General features: G+C 43.8%; 2 protein-coding genes across 2 annotated transcripts in view; both read right to left on the bottom strand.

Annotated features, from left to right (window-relative positions):
• The window catches only part of LOC127613400 (voltage-dependent T-type calcium channel subunit alpha-1H-like), a 38,563-nt gene extending 34,271 nt beyond the window's left edge, over positions 1 to 4,292 (bottom strand). Inside the window, exons 1-3 of the mRNA XM_052084413.1 lie at positions 3,477 to 4,292; positions 1,547 to 1,680; positions 1,142 to 1,239 (exon numbers count right to left, since the gene is read on the bottom strand). Coding sequence (XP_051940373.1) covers positions 1,142 to 1,239; positions 1,547 to 1,680; positions 3,477 to 3,515 — 271 coding nt within the window. The 5' untranslated portion in view covers positions 3,516 to 4,292. The remainder of the gene's footprint in view (positions 1 to 1,141; positions 1,240 to 1,546; positions 1,681 to 3,476) is intronic.
• Positions 4,293 to 11,088: 6,796 nt separating this feature from the next.
• On the bottom strand, positions 11,089 to 15,077 carry LOC127613415 (voltage-dependent T-type calcium channel subunit alpha-1G-like). Its single transcript, XM_052084435.1, has 2 exons — positions 14,758 to 15,077; positions 11,089 to 11,623 (listed from the first exon to the last, which is right to left on the bottom strand). The coding sequence occupies exons 1-2, from the start codon at positions 14,776 to 14,778 to the stop codon at positions 11,318 to 11,320; spliced, it is 327 nt and encodes a 108-aa protein (XP_051940395.1). The 5' UTR covers positions 14,779 to 15,077; the 3' UTR covers positions 11,089 to 11,317.
• Positions 15,078 to 22,220: the final 7,143 nt, after the last annotated feature.

Genomic DNA, 22,220 nt, shown 5'->3' on the forward strand with positions numbered 1-22,220 from the left:
TTGTGTTTGCAGCGGCTAATTGCTTTGTCGCTGGTTTCCTGTCGTCCCAATGTCGGCGACGGATTTTCGGCCTTTACATGGCGCCTGCTACTAATTGGAACATGGAACATTAATATTTCATATTTATTCATATTATTCATATTTATAACATTTCCCTTTTAATAAATGATTAAGAGGCTCTTTGCGTAGCTTGAAAATGTGTTCATGTGTTTTGTTTTGTTTTGTTTTTGTCATTTCACATGAAAATTTACATTTGGGAGAGTAGTTGCCCCGTTATTTAGGAAAATTTAATAAAATCCAGCCCTTGAAGCCACTTTCACAAAGCGACATGAAATGCCTACCAAATTCCCAGAAATTTGGCAGCCATTTCAATGATGAGTCAACCCACCAAAAAGTCTCAGGAACCGATCCCCAAAAAGAAGTTAGCCCTTTTGGCTCAAAGTATCTATTTTGGCTGAATTGTGCCCCCCCCCCCCACACCCCCACCCGAATTTTGAAAATAATTTTGTCCCCCTCCGCCCCCCCCAAAAAAATGCTTGACTTAAGAACGTGAAAACAAGGCAATCATGAGTCAGCCCACAAAAAAATAAAAAAAACGATGAGAAGCCAGGCCCAGAAAAAAACAGCAAGTTTGCAGTTTTGGTTCAAACAACCATATTGGCTCAATAACATCAAAACCTTTTTTGTGTTGGTTTTGATTCAGCCCCCAGAGCAAGTGTCTTTTAGCCACGTGAAATTTGGTAGGCATGTTTATTGTGACATTATGTACAAAAAGGTCTCAAGAAGCCATGTCCGAAAAGACAAAGGGTGGAAATTTTGTTTGAATCTGACATTTTGGCTCGGTATCACCTGACAGAACAACAACAAAAACAACAAAAAATAATAATTCATCCCCCAAAGCCAGCTTCATTTAGCAACATGAAATTTGGAATTCTGATCGATCACGAGGTCACCCCAAAAAAAAGCAACCCGAAGCCATACCATAAGCAAATCTTTGCCATTTTGTTTGAAGCAACAATCTTCAGGCCAACTGTGTGGGCGGAGCCTGGCGCTGAAGTGCTGTGATGCAAATATTTGACATGCAAATGGTAAAAAAAAAAAAAAAAAAAAGCTTCTTGCAAGGAAAAACTGAAGAACTCACTGGGAACCCTGTTGATGGCCCTGAGCGGCCGTAGGACGCGCACGGTGCGAATTGCCGACAGGCTGATGTTGTGTCCGTCCAGCGAGTACTCCAACATCCTGCAGGGAGGGGGGGAGGAAGAGAGCGCCTGACCCGTCAGGTCCACCGGGAACGCAACAGAAGGCGGCGTGCTGTCTCTGGGATACCACAATGGCTTTTAAGCGGGGAATCACGGAGGCCTCCCAGGACTCCGTGTTTCCCATTGCCATTCTGCAAAGCTGTCAGACGCTAACGCTAACACACACACACGCATGCTTGACATTTTACTGGCATTAAACAAGCGTCTCCGCACGCACACATGCACACACATTTTTGGCTCGTATTTAATGTCAGCGGCGCACGCGTCCGCAAGTGTCCAAAACTCACCCCACGATGACAATGAAGAAGTCCAGGCGGTTCCATGTGTCTCCGAGGTAACCGTTGTGGCCGAAGATCCCCAGAGCCACCATCTTGACCAGCATCTCCCCGGCAAAAAATACAAAGATGCCGTCGTCCAGTGCCTGCGTACACAAAAAACACAAAAACAACAACAAAAAACACACGCAAAGGATCAGTGTGAAAATGTAATTCAGGATTTTGCCCGACGAGTCTACATGGTTTGAATTGGACAAATTCTGTGTGGTAAGCTGGATTCTGAAGGACTGCTGGAAAATGACAAAAACAAAATGGACACTTCATGCCAAAATGGCTTTTTGGGCCAGGTTTACTGGAGACTTTTTTGTGGGTCTACTCATGATAGACATATTGACCAAATTGAATATTGTAGTCCTGGCTTTTAGGGGTGGATATTTGGAGAAAACAAAATGGCCACTTCGGACCAAAATGGCAGAGTTCCGGTGGCTTCTAAATTCAGAGTTTTTCTTGGGTCCACTGATGGACGTGCCAACCAAATTTCAGATTGCCGTTGGGGCTGAACTTTCCAAGAAGTTAAGTTTTAAAGGGCTGCTCGGAATTCAAAAAATGCCTTTTTGGGCCAGGTTTACTGGAGACTTTTTTGTGGGTCTACTCATGATAGACATACTGACCAAATTGAATATTGTAGTCCTGGCGGCTTTTAGGGGTGGATATTTGGAGAAAACAAAATGGCCCCTTCGGACCAAAATGGCAGAGTTCCGGTGGCTTCTAAATTCAGAGTTTTTCTTGGGTCCACTGATGGACATGCCAACCAAATTTCAGATTGCCTTTGGGGCTGAACTTTCCAAGAAGTTAAGTTTTAAAGGACTGCTCGGAATTCAAAAAATGCCTTTTTGGGCCAGGTTTACTGGAGACTTTTTTGTGGGTCTACTCACGATAGACATACTGACCAAATTGAATATTGTAGTCCTGGCGGCTTTTAGGGGTGGATATTTGGAGAAAACAAAATGGCCCCTTCGGACCAAAATGGCAGAGTTCCGGTGGCTTCTAAATTCAGAGTTTTTCTTGGGTCCACTGATGGACATGCCAACCAAATTTCAGATTGCCTTTGGGGCTGAACTTTCCAAGAAGTTAAGTTTTAAAGGACTGCTCGGAATTCAAAAAATGCCTTTTTGGGACAGGTTTACTGGAGACTTTTTTGTGGGTCTACTCATGATAGACATACTGACCAAATTGAATATTGTAGTCCTGGCGGCTTTTAGGGGTGGATATTTGGAGAAAACAAAATGGCCACTTTGGACCAAAATGGCAGAGTTCCGGTGGCTTCTAAATTCAGAGTTTTTCTTGGGTCCACTGATGGACGTGCCAACCAAATTTCAGATTGCCTTTGGGGCTGAACTTTCCAAGAAGTTAAGTTTTAAAGGACTGCTCGGAACTAAAAAAATGGCTTTTTGGGCCAGGTTTACTGGAGACTTTTTTGTGGGTCTACTCATGATAGACATACTGACCAAATTGAATATTGTAGTCCTGGCGGCTTTTAGGGGTGGATATTTGGAGAAAACAAAATGGCCACTTCGGACCAAAATGGCAGAGTTCCGGTGGCTTCTAAATTCAGAGTTTTTCTTGGGTCCACTGATGGACGTGCCAACCAAATTTCAGATTGCCTTTGGGGCTGAACTTTCCAAGAAGTTAAGTTTTAAAGGACTGCTCGGAACTCAAAAAATGGCTTTTTGGGCATGGCCTCTTGAGACTTTTTTGCGGGTCTACTCACGCCAAACAAATTTTGTGTTGCAGAAATCAAATGGCATCGGGGAGTGAAAATCAAGTTCAAAAAGAAAAATGTCGGATTTGCTGAGACTTTTTGGATGATCGACATGCCTACCAATTTTTTTATTTTTTTTTAATGCCCTAGCGTGTGTGCGCGCATTTGTATGTGTGTTACCTGCAACAGGAAGTGTGTGTCATCGCAGGGCTGAAACATTCCCAGAGTCACGCAGTTGAGCAGGATGGCCAAGATGCTGATGCGCTCAAACCAGGTGGCGAAAAGGTCAAGGGTCACAATTGCAATACAGTATTGATCACGACAAAGATGGGGGAAGCGGCAACAACGTCAAGCACAACGATGAAGACAAACCGGCGCAATATTGATCAAAAAACAAAAACATCGTGATGACTGAAGCCCGTCTTTCTCTTTGGGCCTAATCGTCTTGTCCGACACATTTTTGCTCCATGCACTTCGCATGCAGGGGTAGTCGTTTGAAAGCGCTTTCTACTTTTCTGCGATGGAGGAAAAATTCCGGACGATAAACATGAGCAATAAAATCAATTACATTGTAAATTTAACAAACAGCTGCAGCCAAAAAAGAGGTGAGCCATGATTGGTCGTTCCCTGAGCACCCGTGAGGGCATTTTCAGCAAGTAGGAAGTGGCAAAATGGCCGCCCGGTGAAAGAGCTAAAATGGATGCGGACACACAAAAAAGGAAGTTTGATTGAAACCTGACCCTCAATCAACCAAGTCTCTTTTGCTTGAGCTGGCAAACGGATTTCCTCGGCGGAGGCGATCGTTTTTGGCGACGGCTCCTAGCAAAAGACGCTTCATCACATTATTATTCACACTCCTCAAAGCCTTCCGTGACCCGCTCTGACCTGCTTCCCGAGCATCTGCATTCATTAAGCTTCCCCTGCTCACTTCATCAGCGTTTTTTTTTCTCTTTTTGATTGGTCGCCAAACCATATATCCAAGCCAATGAGGAAACCCCCCCACCCCCACTTTTTCCGACTCGTGACGAGACATTCTGACACCTTTTTAATATTCACGCCTACCAAAGGCAGCCGGCATGAAGCGCGTGCCGGGCGTTTGATGGGGGGGGGGGCGAGCGTGCCAGGGACATTTGAAGTCGGGTCTGTCAGAGCGGAGACGAGAGTTCAACTCCAAACTGTCATCGACGCAAGAGGGGAAAACAACAACTGAAAGGGAACAACCAAAAGAGTCCAACCAAAAACAAGAACGCGCAAGGACACGTGCAGAACACACTGGATTGCCCCCCCCCCCCCCCCACACACACACACGCCTTTGTGGACACTTTGCTCTCAAGAGGGCGGGAAAAAAAATTAATGAGAGCACAATCCTTTATCACCCTTGAGACACAGCGAGAGAAGCTCGAGAGACAGCGCAAATGGGAGAGAGAGAGAGAGGGTAATCCAGTGTCATCCTGTGCTCAGGTTGCCATGGGAACACCCCCCCCCCCCCGCCCCCAATCTCTCACCGTGAGAACTGACTTGTGAGTTTCACCGTCGCCTTCGTCTGGGCCACAACGGATGCGTGTCAACACACACAAACAGACATTCGCCCACGATAAGGAAGCAAAAAAGGGTCTCTCGGAATGAAGGCATTTTATTCCGATTCCGTTTTGGTGGGGCTCCGCATTCCTGAAAACTCCAAATTTTCTCAAATGCCTGTGCCCCGATGTCAATGTGGGCATTCACTCTGTAGCGGCCTTCCGACAGTTAGGAAAAAAAGGTTCACCGACGGGTTTACAATTTGGCAGACAAGTCTCTCATAAAAGGATGCACCAAAAATAAGGTCTGTGGTACTCAAAATGAGAAATGAACAGGAAGCTGGTCGTTTTGGGTAGAGGCAGGCATTTCAGAAAAATTTCAGGCCTAGCAGATTGACCAAAATCAGGCCCTGAAATCCCTGTCACCCGTCAAAATGAAATTTGGGTGGACATGTTCATCTTAACAGGATCCACCAAAAAGTTGTCAGGCCACATGCCGGAAACTGAGCAACAAATGCACCAATTTCACGATGAGTAAATGACCACCCCCCCAAAAAAAACAATTAATAAATCAACTCCAGAAACCAGTTTTACCAACTGCTGTCAACTTTCCCAGACGTGCCAATCATAACAGGCTACACAAATTTTAACTGAACAAAAGAGTCGGCCATTTTGCTTTGGAGCAACCATGTCGCAGGTGCATTCCTGTTCTTGTACTTTGGCGAATTCCTACAAGGAAATTGGAAGCAGTTGTCTTCGACAGATGGCCGATGCTAAGTCATCAGATGCAGGGCAGCAGAACGGTTAAACAAGGTGACACCTTGGTGGATATGATCAAGACGTTATCTTGAACAAATCCAGACATCAACTTTCTCAAGTTTCCCACATCGTGGCCATCATAAAAAAAAAAAAATAATAATAATAATAAAAAATAAAAACGTGTCATTCGAGAGTGCTGTCTGCTGCTGCATGCAGTCAACAGTGGAAGAAACGGGGCACTTACTTACAGTATACAGTTGGTATGTCACTATAAAACACCTTAAATAAGTACACATACACACACACACACACACACACACACAGATTCACGCCCAGCTACAAAAGAGAAGCCAGGGTCAAACTGCGAGTGATGGATGTGGTGGGGACTCATTTCCTCAGCGGGACCATCACTCAACATCACAACAGGGAACGTCCTCTCCCGCTTCTACTCCTCGCACTTTCTCACCGCCATTTTTACACATGCCAAGGCTCTCCTCTTACTCGATCGGCCCAATTATTTCCTTTCCTCGCCATTCCGCTCTTTCATTTTCTCTTTTTTTTGTCGCCATACAGTTTCCCCCCCGCCGTCTTCAACTTCTCACATCTCACTCGCCGCACCTCGCCGTACTCCAGCCGCGGGTTAGAGAGCCGTATCGCAAAGCCGGGTGTCAGCCAACAGATAAACGGTGACTTTCCTTAATAATTAAAACCGTCACAGCGCTGGAGAGAGAGCCCGAGGGCAAGGGGATGGCGATAAAGGCAAAGGTGGAAGAAGCGCTGTAGTATGATTGGGGGGGAGGTGCGGCGAGGCGAGAGGGTGATCCCACCAAATTGCCGAATCAGAGACACGAGATGAGACTGATTGATTCATTTCCAACTTCGCGAAGTGGAGCATCGGCCCGATTTTTCACTCCAAAGTACTCGTGGGACAAACACGAAGTGAATTTTGCTGCTCTGTACTCATGACATGCGCAAAAAAAAAAGGGATTACGTTCCAGTCAAATGAGAAGTGCAAAGATTCATTGATAAATTGACAACTAATCGATTGTCAAATTAATCGATCATTATTTTTGACAGGATTTTGCTCAACTTTCTTTGGAAATTCGGTCTCGGTGCTTAGGCAGGAAATATTCTCCGATCTCTATCGTCCGCAGTGAAAGCAGACTTATTGTTTCTGGTTTTTGTTTTTCAAAATAAGACATTTGCAAACAAAAACCGCCTTTTGACGGATATTCCAGACCAAACCCGTAACCAAATCAAAACTGATTTTGACATTTTGCGCTTTTTCTGCGCCGCCAACTTGAAACAATGAATGGAAGTCAAAGCGTTCTTCAAATCGATTTGATCAATCCACACGATAGGAGTTTGATGCGTGCATGGTACCCAATGGATGAATTCACTCACGACCTGTTTGACAAACAAATTAACGAACCAACAAAAACATTTTTTTAAAAAGGACGAACTACCTGGCGTCTGACAAAAAATTAACAAACGTACAAGTCAATGAGATGAAATGGCTACGCCACTAGCATACAGCCTAGCATACGGACAAACAAGGGAAGGACGGATGAGCTAGCAAACTCGCAGGCGAAACAGGCGGCCCAGGGGGGGTAAGAAAATGGCATCTCTGCGTTACGGAGGGATTAACGTGGGTCAAGACGGCCAGGAAGACGAGCCGAGTAAACAGACGCGAAAGGTCTCCGCCTTGTAATTCAGCGATCGCCGAGCAGACCCAAAGCCTCCTGACGCTCGCTGTGAAACTTGTCCTCCTCCCTCATCCACGCCCCCCCCCTCACCCACCCCCAGCCCTCCCACCGCGGCGGCACGGGTGGGAAAGGTCAGGCAGACATGATGAATCAAACCCGCTCGCATCACTTTGTGATCTTTGCGCTGCAACCCTCGCGCTGAAGAGCTTTTCATGTGAAGCCGTCGTTTCACTTGAAAGCATCGAGGGAGCGGCGGCCATTTTGCACGGATACAGTGCGGATTGGGAGACAATTGGAAGAGTCTTCCGCAAGGCTTTTGGCGTCAGTTTGGCTTTGTGTTTTTGTGTCATCTCATCCAATTTGGCAGCGGTACTCGACTCACACGCGATGACAACAAATGCTCACGTTTCCTCATTTGGGGTTGGCCATCCGTCGGAAAGATTTGATTTTGAAGCCAAACTGGATATGGCTGTTTTGAACCAATATGCCTTTTGGTGCATCTCAACACTTTTTTTGTGGGTCCACTCATGAAATTGTATGTTGCTAAGGGGAACGGGCTTCTGGGAGCGAATTCTTGGATCAATTCTGGAGAGGGCTACCAAGCCAAAATGGCCAATTTAAAACAAAATGGCAGACTTGTTGTGAGTTTTTTTGAGGGGGCGGGGGCTGTTTTGGTGGGTTTGCTCATGATAGACACGCCTCACAAATTGTATGTTTGTCACTGGAACTCGCTTCTGGAAGTGAATTCTTTGGAACATATTGGATGGGGTTCGCGAGCCAAGATGGCCGCTTCAAAACAAAATGGCAGACTTCCTGTCTCTTTTTTCCAAGACTTTTTTGGGGATGAGTCTACTCATGATTGATATGCGTACCAAATGTCACGGTCCTTAGTGTGAAGTGAACTTTCAAAATAGGCCCGGGTGCTCCTGAGCAGAAATGTCCGCTTCAAAACCTCAGGCTTCACGTGTCTTTGATTTCTTCTGACTTTTTTGCATGTCCGATGATGAGAGATTATCAGAGCAAAAGGACAAAATTAGCCTCAAAATTAGCCTCAAATGGTAGTCGTCCTGTCTACTCAAGCATGGCCTCTTGATACTTTTTTGTGAGTCTCCTCATGATAGACAAATTTCATGTTGTAAGTCAAATTGTCCTCGGGGATTGCATCTTTCCCCCAAACCTGCGGGGGGAGCTGATGAGACTATTTTGGTCAGTCACCCACACATGATCTTCAAGATCAACTTAGTGAGTTACAGTTGATGAGTTCTTCCAAATGCATAAGCCCTCACGAATGGACAACCTATTTGGCCAAAAATTACAAGGGCAAAGAAACAAAACATTACGACAATTGAGATGAATAGGAGGACAGAATTGCATTGTGGGAAATCCCCCAGCCGGTTTCCAAGTATCGCAGGGATGATTTAGGACAAGCAACAACCATTCGATTATTGCATTATAAAAAAGTAAAAAAATACTTTTACTTTTAAATCAGAAAAGCACACACATACACAGAGTAGGGTTTCAAGAATAAGGTTAGGGTTTGAATTTAGACTTTCATGTCAGGCTTAGGGAATCAAAATAGGGTGTGAAGCACATTTTAGGTTGTCAAAATAGGGTTTCAATCTGGGTTAAAGTATCAAAGTACGGTTTCAAGCCAGGGTTAGGGTTTTGAACCTGCATTCGGGGGCACCACCCATGTTAAGCGGTTACCACGGCAACATGCTGCAATCACCTTAATTGGGGGGAGGTTCATGAGGGAGGGGGGTTTACACTAGGGTTGGCTGCTTTAGCCTACTTTGAGCGACACCCCGCGTGGGCACGGAGGGGTTTTCATTAAGACCACCGGCATCCGCTCTGCTCGAGCCAATTAAGTCGGATGGACGGACGGACGGATGGATGGATGGAGAGAGAGAGACAGAGAGATAAATGAGGGGGGGGGGACGACGAGTAAAAAAGCCGTGACAGAATCAGCTTTTCCCATAAACAAAAGGAAACACCCTGAATGTTTCATAACCTGATGAATAACTTAGCGTATGTGTGCAGCGCACGTGTGTATGCGTGTGTGTGTGTGTGTGTGTGTGTGTGTGTGTGTGCGTTTCACGTGTGGAGCAGTGCAAGGAAACAGCGCCTCAGGAAAAAAAAATGGATGATAGTTGGAGCATTGTATATTGTTTCGAGGCTGTGTTTGAAGCGGAGGTTAGGGTTTCAAATCGAGTTTTGAGAGACAAAGTTAGGGTTTCAAGTGATAGTTTGCAACCAAGTTTCAGGCCATTGTTGGGGTTTCAAATTATGGGCTGAAGTGAAAACGATGGTTTAAAATCGGGTTTCGAATAATGGTTTGAAGTGAAGTATCGGGTTTCAAAGTAGGGTGTCAACCGCTAGGTGGGGTTTTCAGATCAGCAAACAAAGCCAAAGTTAGATTAGTTTAATTAGTTAAATTTTAATCTGAAGCACGGTTTTCGGTTACAAAGTAGGGTTTCACGCCAAAGTCAGGGTTTCATAGACCACTTTGAAGTGGACTTTGTGGTTCAAAAATAGAGTTTCCAGCCCGGTGTTAAGGTTTCAAACAGGTTAGCGGGTTTCCAAATGGAGGTTCCAAATTAGAGTTGCGAGCAAAAGGTAGGGTTTCAAATTAGGGCTTGAAGCAAAGACTCGTTTCAAAGTTGGGTTTCAAGCCTGGGTAAGGTTTCAAATGCAAGTTAGGGTTTTCAAACTCGGGTTTGGCATAAAGTCAATGGTTTCAGTCGGGTTTAAAATGCAGTGCGCGTGTGTGTGTACGGTATTTTGTGTGTGTGTGCCGGCTGAGCTGCACACAAACAGGCAAGCAGGAGTGAAGCCGTCACGCCAGAGTTGCTAGGCGACCGGGTGATTCCTCCGAAGAGAGACTCCGTGGGAGATTCCCTGCCCACGCGTGTGTGTGTGTGTGTGTGTGTGTGTGTGTGTGTGTGTGTTTGTGTGTGTGTCACAGGGGGAATAACTCGCGTTATCATCCAAAAGTACTTGAACAGCTGTAATTGACAGTTCAATGTCCATGTAGGGCTTCGGGTGAGTGAAGAATTTCAATTACAGTTCAAAGTCAAGGTCGGGGTTTGAAGCCAGGATTATGGGATAGGGTTTCAAGCCTTGTTTACAATTTCAAGTTTCAAGCCAGGTTAGGAGTTTGAAAAAATAAAATTGGAGTTTCGAGCATGGTTTGAAATGAGGTTTTGAAGCACCTTAATGTGATGGTTTCAAAGTAGGGTTGCAAGAAGGGAGTTAGGGTTCAAAAATGTTTCAAATACATGTTAGGGTTTCAATGTAGGGTTTTAAGTTAGGGTTAGGGTTTCAAATGAAGGTTTGCAGCCAAGTGTGGCTTCAAATAAGGGTTGGGCTTCAAAAATAAGTTTTCAAGCCCAGATAAAGGACACAAAGATTCGTATGGTTTAAGAATTTTCAACTTTGAAACCAAGATAGGTGTTTCAAATCAGGGCTTCGAGGAAACATTCAATGCTTTTATTTTGAAACTGAATTTTAAAAAATGCATTACAGCGCAGTCACTACTTTCCTGAATTTCTTTTCATTTTTTTTCCAAACAGTACTTCTCGGCTTTCATTTATTTAACACAACTCAATTATGACACTCACATTTCACGTGGGAGCACACACACACACACACACACACACACACTCACACACACACGCACTCAAACAAAGTCTCTCATTTTGTGACCCTGGATATTCATTAAGGCCGATTGCCATGGAAACGTCCAATCAGGGAGTCTTAGCCATCCCCAGCCGCCTAGCCCACGCCCCCCCCCCCCCCGAGGCTGACGCATCTGAGGAAATACCTGAACACACACACACACACACATCCCAAGAGACAAGACATGACGTCGCCCGGCTTCGCAAGATGTCACACGCCTCAAACTACGTACGATAGTGACGTCAACGTCATCGCGTTTGAAGCTTTTTTTAAAAATTTGTAATCCGTTCACTCGCCGGCCGCCGGAGAAAGTTGAAAATCCTTTTCGCCAAGTTGGGCTGACGGAGTGTTCCTCCGCGGCTCAACCGAATTGCTCGCAAAAGGCGGAAGGATATGGGTGACATACGGCTCGTAGGCACCACGACCTGGGCGGGCTGTTTTGCGACAGCGCCAAAAGAACGACGGGGGCGAGCGAGGGGTACGGCAACTCCTCTTCTTCCTCTTTGACCTCCTCCTCTTCCACCTCGTCATCGTCACTCCTCCGTCGGCCCTCCCCTTCCACAGACACGTTCACCCTGACCCCGCCCTCCCGGTCGCGTTCCGGCGAGGGGCCCCCGTCGTGAGGCTCCGGCTCCGGCTCTGGGGGGTCCGTCATGACCGGGGCCACCTGGAAAGACGGACGTACGATTGGTACGTGGGGTGAGGCCTCGAGCGGTCAATGGTTTGTTTGGTTTTTTTTTTGGGGGGGGGGGCGTTGTTGCCAGGAAGCATCAATCTAACGTCGAACGTAAACACAACCGGATTGGGAGAGGAAACTAAACAGACAGAGAAGCTTCGCAGGCGCTCCATGGCGGGAGAAGAAACTGATGAGGGGGGGGGGGGGGGGGGGGGGGACACATGACCTAGCTTCGTATAATGTTAGTAGGCAAACCGAAATAATACTGTACTTGGTGATATATTAATTTGATTTTAATTATTTACTAATTTGTGAGGCCGGATAAATATGTGATGTTAGCTACAAATAAAATGGTGGTTGACCATAAAAGCTTGTCAATTAACTCTAAATTCATGTTAAATCACAGTCCATCAAACTGTTGAACAAACCGAAACAAAATTCGACTGAGTTAGATGCGAATACTGAAATCGGCACGATGATTGCAAAATTCGCACGTCGCGGGGTTTTTTTTGTTTTGTTTTTTGTTTTTGGTTCTCTCCACAGCTTACATTTGCACATAAACAAAATTCCACCGATTAGCTCTCCACCGGCGAATAGGAGCTAATCGAGATTGCTTGTGCCGTCACAAATGCGACACTGCGGTGAGAGGTGTGTGTGTGCAGCTCCCGATCGGGCAAGATCGGCAAAATTATCCCCTTTCATATCAGCTCCGGTGAATATATTAACATACGGAGGATAGAGACAGTATGTGCAGACTGTATATGCAGTATGAAGAGTACATACAGTATGCATGATAAGTAATAATATATACAGTGTAGTATATAACGTGTATATACCGATCGTGAGGTGTATTAGCAAGTTAACTTCAAGCGCAGGAAAGCTGGCACTTAAAAAAAAACTGAGTGACATAATGAGATGTGCTCGAGCACGCACACCCCCCCCCCCTGTGTGTGTGTGTGTGTGTGTGTTAGTATGATGCAGCGGGCAAGGAGCCTGGAAGCCAGTGAGGATTCCAGAGCCGATTCACTTTGAGGCTTTTTCCCTTTTTTTGGGGGGGGGGGGGTGTAGTGGTAGGGTGTGATGCATACTGTTGGGCAGACATCAGTCAGCCATTACACGCACGCGCGCACACACACGCACAAGAATGCGATGTTGGTGCACATTTAAAAGCATACCGAGGAATGCTTTCAAATGACTTGGGGAAAAAACAGCGCTGACAATGGCACCCAGGCGGCACCCAAGCAAACGACGACATCGCAGAAACCGAGAACAGCCGCTGCGACCGAGGCCGATACATGATTGATATCCGGCGAATCCACGTTTACAGAATTTTCACCTCAATTTGCGATTATATATGTGGGAATTTGTAAGAAGTGCTTTGTATGGTTCATGTCAACGTAGGCTCGATTCGCATGGATTTGCGCTAAATCTGTGTTAGCTCCCGATAAATGACCGCTGATTTTTGGTTGACAATAAAATGTCAATTTACGCAAATTCCAGGTTGGCAAACGAAATTGGTTACCTTAAGTCAAACTTTATGGTAGGTTACAATAAAGCCGCGTTAATGAACGATTAATGGAAACCAATTTCGGAAACGTTAATGCTCACTTACGATATCTCCGGGCTAATTTGAAGGAAAGCTAGCTTACAAAATATCCACGTTACGATCAATCTGCGATGAATTGATCATCAAAATGTTAATTGACAATGGATCCATTTGATATACCATAAACCCGTGTCAAATGGCTGCAAATCCAGGTGATTTTTTTTAAATATCAATTAGGAATAAATTCTTGTTCATCTACGCACAACCCCCCCCCCACCCCGCCCCCAACAACGTAAGGTCACAAGAAAGCCACGACTGACGATGTGAGTTTACAAAAGCTCCATATGAGTTGCCAAGAAATCCATGTTAAAAAACTTCGATCATCTGTACGTGATTCAAATAAATCCACGTTGACTCCCCAAATAATTCACGATTTTAAGTTACAATCCAGTCAGTTCACGGTAAATACAAATAATTTTAGGAAAAATTCCACGTTAAATACAATAAAGCTGTTAAAATCAATCTGTATGAATTTATTAATTAATAGATCTATTTATTTACAAAAAAATATTTTTCATAGATTTAAAAACAAAAAACTTTGGTAAATGTAACAGGAAATCTGTTAATTTGGGATTAATCCGTGTGAATTTGCGATGAATCGATTTTAATTCACGATAGATCCACGTTAAATTGACAATCGAGTCACGTTAATTTATGCTAACTCCAAATCGCTGCGCAACAAATCAAATTTACGATTAACAATCGGTACTTTTCAAAAAGCTACGTTGGTTACGATAAAGCCAATTTGCGATAATTGTGTGGCAAAAGGTATCAATTTAAGACAAATCATTGTCCAACCGCTTAAACAGTTTATTTTATGATACATTTATGTCAGAATACTGAAATATGTTACATTGCGATGAATTTTACACTAAATTTACATTATTTTTATTGTATTGCTTCGGTTACGATAAAGCCAGGATAACTTATGATGTTCACAAATCTGTCATAAAACCACGTAAAACTACAAATCCAACATAATTTACAAGACATATTTGTATGCCGGCAATAAATCCAGTTTCATGTATATAACCAAAAAAAAACGTTAATAAACGATAAATGAATCGTGAACTGTTTAGGACGGCAAAACCACAACTGCACCCTTCAACTGTAAGACTTACTCAAAAAAACAAACCAAAAAACAAAAGCAGTCAAACAAAGCCTGTTCTGTGAATATGTGATTATTTCCAGTGGCATCAGCAGCAGCACCGTAAACAGGGCGAACATAATAATAATAATAATAATAATCTATTACAAAGACAGGATGAAGGCGATGCTGAACGCCATTTTACTTGACTCACAATTAATCAATTTGCGTCACCCAACACTATGAAAGCTTCTATTATTTAATAAGCGTTAAAAACAACCACTTGAAAGATTTTTTTTACATATACGTGTAGCACCAAAAGTGACATTCCAGCGGATGAATACATTGAAAGCGGATGAATACATTGAAAACGTTAAACCTGAGTCGAAAAAAAGTCAACAATTAGACCGAAAAGTTGCCGGTGGGTCTTACCGGGGAGCAGCGTTCGTCCATCGGTCACTGGGGGACGGCCGCACGCCCGGAGCTCCTCGGGGTGCCGCGGTGCTCCATGAAGCCCCCCCAACCTCACGGGCGCTCACTCCAAAACAGATACAAAACAAATTGGGTTTTAAAATTTTAAAAAATATGTCTGGAAGTCCACAATGGGGCAAAGGAAGTTGGCTTTAAAAAAAAGAAAAGAAAAGACAGAGGGGTGGAAGTGAGGCGGGGGGGGGGGGGGGTGCAGTAAAGTTAGAGAGGACCAAGCGACCCCCGCCTGCTTGCGCGCCCCCTCAGCCGCCGGACGCTTTGTGGTGTCAGGTAGAGGAGTTCACCAGCGCGGGGGGAGAGAGGGAGAGAGAGGGGGTGAGAGAGAGAGAGAAAGAGAGAGAGAGAGAGAGAGAGAGAGAGAGAGAGAGCGAGAGAGTGGGAGAGAGAGAAGGCGTGAGACGAAGTCAAGCTGGTGGTGAGAAAGGCAGAACCGGATGCACTTGCACCGTCACGGTGGGCTTCAAAAATAAAGGTGTATCTGTGTACTTCCGCTAAAGAAGTGAAACCGTTTTTCATTGATTGCTGAAAAGGGACGTGCGTCTGATCTTGGAAACAGTCATCTAATTTAAATCCATGGTAATGGTACGGTGTTCATTTCACAATAAATCCTGGTTATTTTACAAAAGATTGCTTGATTTACATTAAATCGATGTCAATTGATGCTAACTCCATCTTAATTGAAGCGAAATCTATGCTATGCTAACTCAGGATGAATCCATGTTCATTCATGATAACGTTTAACGTGCAATGACTCAATCATAAAAGCCCTTACATACATATTTACATACAGATGTATGTATATGTTTATTTGTTAAGATATGCTAAAATTATGTTAAATGACAACATATTTATGTTAGATTAAAATAACTGCCTCAAGCTATCATTTTTAATATTTAGCTTAGCAGCAAAGTGCACACAGCACAATTCACCGGCTCCAGGATGATAAATCCTGTCCGGACATCTGTCAGGCTCGGTCACCCCGCACAGATGTGTGAGGTGTCACGAGTTCGCCGTGACGCTTGTCAATCCGCATCGACCCTGCTTTGCCTTTGACAGACAGCTGCAAAAAAACACATCCAATTATTAGGTTTTAACACCGCACGACGCCATAACTGTGCTGCGTCGTATTGCAGAGACGGTCCTAACGGCTTGGTTTGGAAAAGTAAAAAACAAAACAAAATTTAACAAAACAAAAAGGAATCTGCTGTAAATGGATGTTGACGTATTACAACATTATGCTTTTCAATTAAATATGTTAGCCTATGAAAAAGTATTTCATTAATTTATGAATTTGTGATCGATAAATTTTAACCGGTGACAAATCTACCTTAATTTACAGAGAATCCACGTTCATTTTACAATCTATCCATGCTAACCGAACACTGTATAAATCTTTCTCCAGTTACATCATGGCGACTTATTGTTCAATGAGGCTAAAGCCACGTTAATTTACTACGAAGCCCTGTTAACTTGCCATACATCCGTGTCCATTTAGAAATAATCCAGCTTAATTTACAATAAATCCGCAAGCCCCCCCCCCCCCCCTACAAAACGACGCTCGTATCCACATCCAGCACAATAACTGTACAGGCAGAGTTCGTTGTGAATGTTTGGCTTTTGTTTTTAATGAAGTGTACGGCTGCAACCGTTGATTTTGCTAGCGGCTCCATGTGACTCCCTCAGGAGCCCACCGGTGGTCCCTGGATCCCACTTAGGGAAGCAAACAGCACAACTGTTTCAGGAGCACCACTCCCTCGCACAAATAAACCGTACTATACACACCAAAGTGCTTTTTATTCTGGTTTTATATGAGAAGGTTGTTGATTAAACACTTAGTGTTAGTTCACTTATTCATTGGCTAGCTAGTTTGGATTTTTGGCGTGTTAATCACGCTGTTAGCCTTGTGGGTTGTTTGCTACCGCATTACAACTAAATTCGGTTTTTATTTTATTTTATTTTTTAAGCACCTGCTAGTATTTATTGGTAATGTGTGAACACACCCCTCAGTTAAGTGGATCAGTCCGTTTTATGGTTCAATACCAGGTGTTTAGTTACTGAGCTAGCTAGCGCGTTTGTTGGTTAGCGCAATTCATAAGACTTATTTGTCAGTTCATTTTATCAATAGTTTATTTGTTAGTTCATTTATTTAAATTCTTAGCTACCTTGTTGGTTAGGTAGCGGTGGTCCATTTTGTTATGTTTAATCCCAGTTGGTTAGCTTGTTAGTTAGCTACTTCATTTGGCTGGTTAGTTCATCGAATGAGTTAGTTGATTTAATATTAGTCATTCGTTATGACTTACTCTGTTTGGTGTGTTAGTTAAATCGCCATCTTACTGCTTAGTTCGTCCATTTAATGTGTTCGCCAACGTGTTAATGATTTAATTAGTTAGTTAAATCCATTCCTTTGCTACTTTGATCATTCACATAAGTTTGAATCACTGCCAGTAGTAGTTTGGTCACTTGTTTCATATGTTAAGTGAAAAGTTAGTTTGCGACACGGTTCATTTATGTTCTAACGGCTTTTTTTAAAAGATGTGTCTGTTACTTTTGTTTGTTAGAATTCATTCTGTGTAGTTTTGATCACATTATGCTCAGGCGTTGGTGTAGTTGTACGGTGTTAAAATCGTCATTTCATCACATTACATTAGCCTTGGTGAAGAGAAGAGGAGACGAGACGCTCTGGGCCCGTCACTGGACGCACTCATGAGACGGGAAATGATGCCAGACTGCAGTGACAGACCATAATCCCACAAAAGACCCCAGACCAAACCAAAGATCCCCCCCCCCCCCCGCCGCGCCTCCCGCCCTCTACGGAATGAAGCTTTCCATGTCCAAATAATTGCATCCATCACTCTTGCTTGGAATTTGGAGTGTGTTGCTTGACAGCGGGGAGGAGGATTAGCATGTCGTTAGCGTTCGCTACGCCTCGACTAAACGCTATCAGGTGACAATTTGCTTCGATGCCGAGAAAAATGTCCACTGGCTGCCTGCTCGGATATTTATAGCTAGTTTCGCTCGGTGTTTAGTCAGATGCGCAGGCAGGCTGCAACCTTGCGTTTTTTTGTTTGTTAGTTTGTTTTTTTCTTTTTTTGGGGGGGGGGGGGGGGGTTGGATTATCATCATTTGCATTTGCAGAGAAGAAAATGTGGCTCTGTGTTTGCATTCCCTTGCAAACACACACACGCCTAAGGACAGCATTTAAAGGTTCAAGAATCTGTATTGTGCTAATAATAAGCTAATAATTCATCATTCATTCATTCATTCATTCATCTTCCGAGCCGCTTGATCCTCACTAGGGTCGCGGGGGGTGCTGGAGCCTATCCCAGCTGTCTCCGGGCAGTAGGCGGGGGACACCCTAAATCGGTTGCCAGCCAATCGCAGGGCACACAGAGACGAACAACCATTCGCACTCACACTCACACCGAGGGACAATTTTTAGAGCGTCCAATCAGCCTGCCACCCATGTTTTTGGAATGTGGGAGGAAACCGGAGCACCCGGAGAAAACCCACGCAGACCCGGGGAGAACATGCAAACTCCACACAGGGAGGCCGGAGCTGGAATCGAACCCGGTACCTCTGCACTGTGAAGCCGACGTGCTAACCACTAGACTACCGGGCCGCTAAGCTAATAATAATAATAATAAAAAATAATTGTATTTATTGTATTTTTTTGGGCGGGGGGTCCCCTATTGGTTTGGAGCACAGTTTCAAACAACATAAGTGAAATACTAAAGACATAAATGTCAGTCAGTCAGTTACACACCCGGGAGGTCAATTTGTAGGTCATGTTTGGATCCCCGTTTTCTCATTGGCCGGTTACATTTGTAGTCGTTCGTCTATTTGTATTCATGGTTATGTTTGGATCATAGTTAGGTCGCCCATTAGGTGGGTAGGCATGAAGTAGTTTGCCGGTTGTTATGAATTTACTCTCTGAGTTGGTCTTTACACATATGTTTAGCTAGCTAGCTAGCTAGCTAGCGGGTTGTTCGGCCTCGTGGCAAGTAGACATTTTGGATTGGCCTTTTTTTTTTAGATGTTTTAACTTTTGAGTACCCTTTGTCATTTGTAGAAGTTTGATCTGAGTTTTCCATCGCGGTAGTCATCTCCTCGACTACTGTCCCATACATCGACCACCAGATGGCAACTTGAAGCTCACAGCACCTAACGAATCTACTGTCCAATGGCTGCAACGTCTGGACATTTAACACCGCAAAGCTGACCCTCATACGCGAGAAGAAGAAAAAGAACCGTCATTTAAGATTACGTCCCCACTCAACGTATGATCCAATTTACACTCGTTTACTCCAAAAAGAGAATTTCACCCCCACCACCCCCAAAGCACTGGCAAGGTGCTAACGGTTTGGTTAGCAACATCTGAGCTTCAGGTACACTCGCAACTAGATTTTGCCAGGGAGCCTCTCTGCCTTGGAGGAAGATTATGTAATCATCAAAGACACGCTTCCGAGAATCTTCCGGATGATGATGTCATGACTCCCTCTACCACTCTTTGTGCGTGTATGGGTGTGTGTGTGTGTGTGTGTGTGCGTGTGTGCGTGTTCCGTAAACTCATGCAAGTCTCTTTCATTCTGCTTACATGAACTCATTTCATGCATTTTTCACTGCGTCGCTGTCACCACGCCGTGTTCAGATGCCGTTTTACACGCACGCTACGTATACACACACACACACACACACACACGGGAAAACACACTCCCTGCGCTATCGGTCGAGGATGAGTATCTAGGCCAAACATTATTATCACTCCTCTGTCTCCTCCCATGGGTGCGTTTCCATGGCAACCATCGCATCACCGGGAAGTGTCTCATTCCACGGCTACTGTCATGGATACGCACACAAACACAACGCGTACACACGGTCACTCGGAGAACTGCTCGGCTAATCAATACGCGTTGATCAGTTGGCGGAATTGCCATGGAGACCACCCAAGGGCACGTCCCATTTTTGCGCACACATGCCCACGCCACTGAAGTTGACCTGGTTATTGATCAGCCACATGAAGCGGTCAATGGTCTAAACGTGCACACATGCAAACACAAACGTCAAGTTTCCGCTTTCGCAGGAGGGGAGCACCAAAATGTAATTACAGTTTGCGTGGGGCTTTCCGCAACCCCCCCCCCCCCCGACAATGTGGGGAATTATTTAAATGATAACTTGTAGGATCAAATTCGATTTTTGTTGACTGATATTATCTTCAAAGCTCCTTTTTTGATCATGTTTTTAATGGCTTAACCTCTGTACCTTTTTTGTGGGAAATATTTTTGTGGGTGTGTTTCACTTTCATATGATTTAATCAAAAGCGGCAAAGACAGTAAATCAGTCAATTGTATCATATGAATATTGGATATATTGGAAGTTGTTATCTTTCAATTTGGAATAATTGTTTCTAAGAAAAAATATTCCAAAGTACTATTTTTTAATTGTTTTTTTTTTTTACCTTTATTGCCAAAACGGCTTTATCATTACGTAAGGCTTCAGGATTCAGAACATGTATTAGATGCCGATTCAATTTCATGAAAACTAATACAAATGCATTTTGGTGTGTTCACGCTGTTTTTTTCCCCCCCTGCACTAAAGAACAAAAATGAACACTTGGAACCAAAACGGAAGACTTCTTTTGTCTTTTCAGGCATAGTTTTTCATACTTTTTTGTGGGTCTACTCATGCTAGACATGTCTATACAAGCAGTTGGCTTTGGGGGGGCAGAATTCTTCTCAAAACTCCCAAGGACCCCCAAATGGCCACCTCTAATCTAAACGGAAAATTCCTTGTGACTCATTTACACATTTTTTGTGGGTCTGCTTTTGAAAGACAGGTCTCTCAAATTTCATGTGGCTAAGTGAAACTGGCTTTGAGGGATCCATTTTGAAAAATGTCCTCGCTGGCTAAGCTACAGAAGATGGATGGAGGATGTTGGGGTGGGGGTAGGGGGGGGGGGGACAAACTAACACTCAAGAAGGGGTGGCACAATAGAGTGCGAAGCATCTTTTCTAACAGAGTGCCAAGTTGCTTAGCAACCTTTAGCCTTGACGACAGGAAGTGATGTCAGTAGAAAGAATACACATGGACGCACACATTAATCGCGGCCCTGATCATTGTTACAGAAGAACTGGAATAATGGATGCTATCTGTGCTGGGGTTAAAAAGCACAAATTAATCTTGTGTGCCGCGTCCATTAACGTTGACCTGACATATGTGACGCGAACGTGGACACTAAGCCGACTGTTGAGGACTGAATCCATCTGCTCAGCCCTTCGGTGCCTCCTAACGTTGAGATGACGTTGTTATCAAGGCTCACAGCGCCGCACAGTGGCCAGAAAGCGTTCACTGCACATGGGTCCCCGCCCCCTCCATTTTTTTTAATTGGACAAAGTGGGACCCATTATCCAGGAAATATCGGACCGTATGACTCATTTGCAGTCGTTTCGATATAAACGTGATTTAACAAATGTCGATTTGTTATTAACCATTTTGTTTTCTCTTCTTTCTTTCTAACTGGAAATGCCAACAAGGTATTTGAACTGGAAAGTTGGATACTGTCTTCATTTTTTTTAAAGTAAGTGCTTCTGTCTTTTTTATTTAGCATTTTGGTCTGTTTGAAATGCTAACGCGTTTCTATAGCACTTTCTATAGCAAGTACTGTACTGTTTTTTTTAAAGCAAAAATACTTTTAAGGCCATCAGTGTTGTGTCCAAGGACCGGCAACCCAAGGCCAAGGCCTTCGGTCCTCGAGGCCAAGGAACACATCATTGAGGGCAATGAGGAAAAACCCTTTTCAACAGAGTTTGCATCCACTGTTCGAGGAGATTTGATCAACTATGACCGCGTTCAAACCTTCTAATTCTCAAGTTTTTGAAGAAATCTTTCAAATGTACAGCACATTGTGTGTGTGTGTGTATATATATATATATATATATATATATATATATACACATACATATAATGGACATATTTGGTTTAATTCTCTACCTCACGTCAATGTTTGGAGTTTCCAAATGAAATGAAGAGCATGTTTCTTCGTTTAGTTTAGTTTTGTTTTTCGCAGGCAAGTAACCAAAAGCATGACGTGCGGGGAAACAAAAGTGATAGTGAAAGTGTTCATGCATAATAGAAAATGAGGGAATTTTTATTTTTAATCCCCCTCAATATATTTGACACAAATCATTGTTCAATAAAAGGCTTTCGTAAGCTTTCTTTTTAGCCGAGAAGCCACTAAAGGAAAAAAAATAATGTGTCTTAAATGTGTTGTACTATTTTAGAGGAAACAGAAGATGGAAAAATAAGTCAGATTTTGATCACACAATTTTTTTTTTTTTAAGATGCACTCCGTGAAATTTGGGTCAGGTTCATACTCGAGACGGGTAATGTTAAATAAAACCCAAAATAGA

Source organism: Hippocampus zosterae, chromosome 13 (genome assembly GCF_025434085.1).
Source record: "Hippocampus zosterae strain Florida chromosome 13, ASM2543408v3, whole genome shotgun sequence".
Taxonomy (NCBI): domain Eukaryota; kingdom Metazoa; phylum Chordata; class Actinopteri; order Syngnathiformes; family Syngnathidae; genus Hippocampus; species Hippocampus zosterae.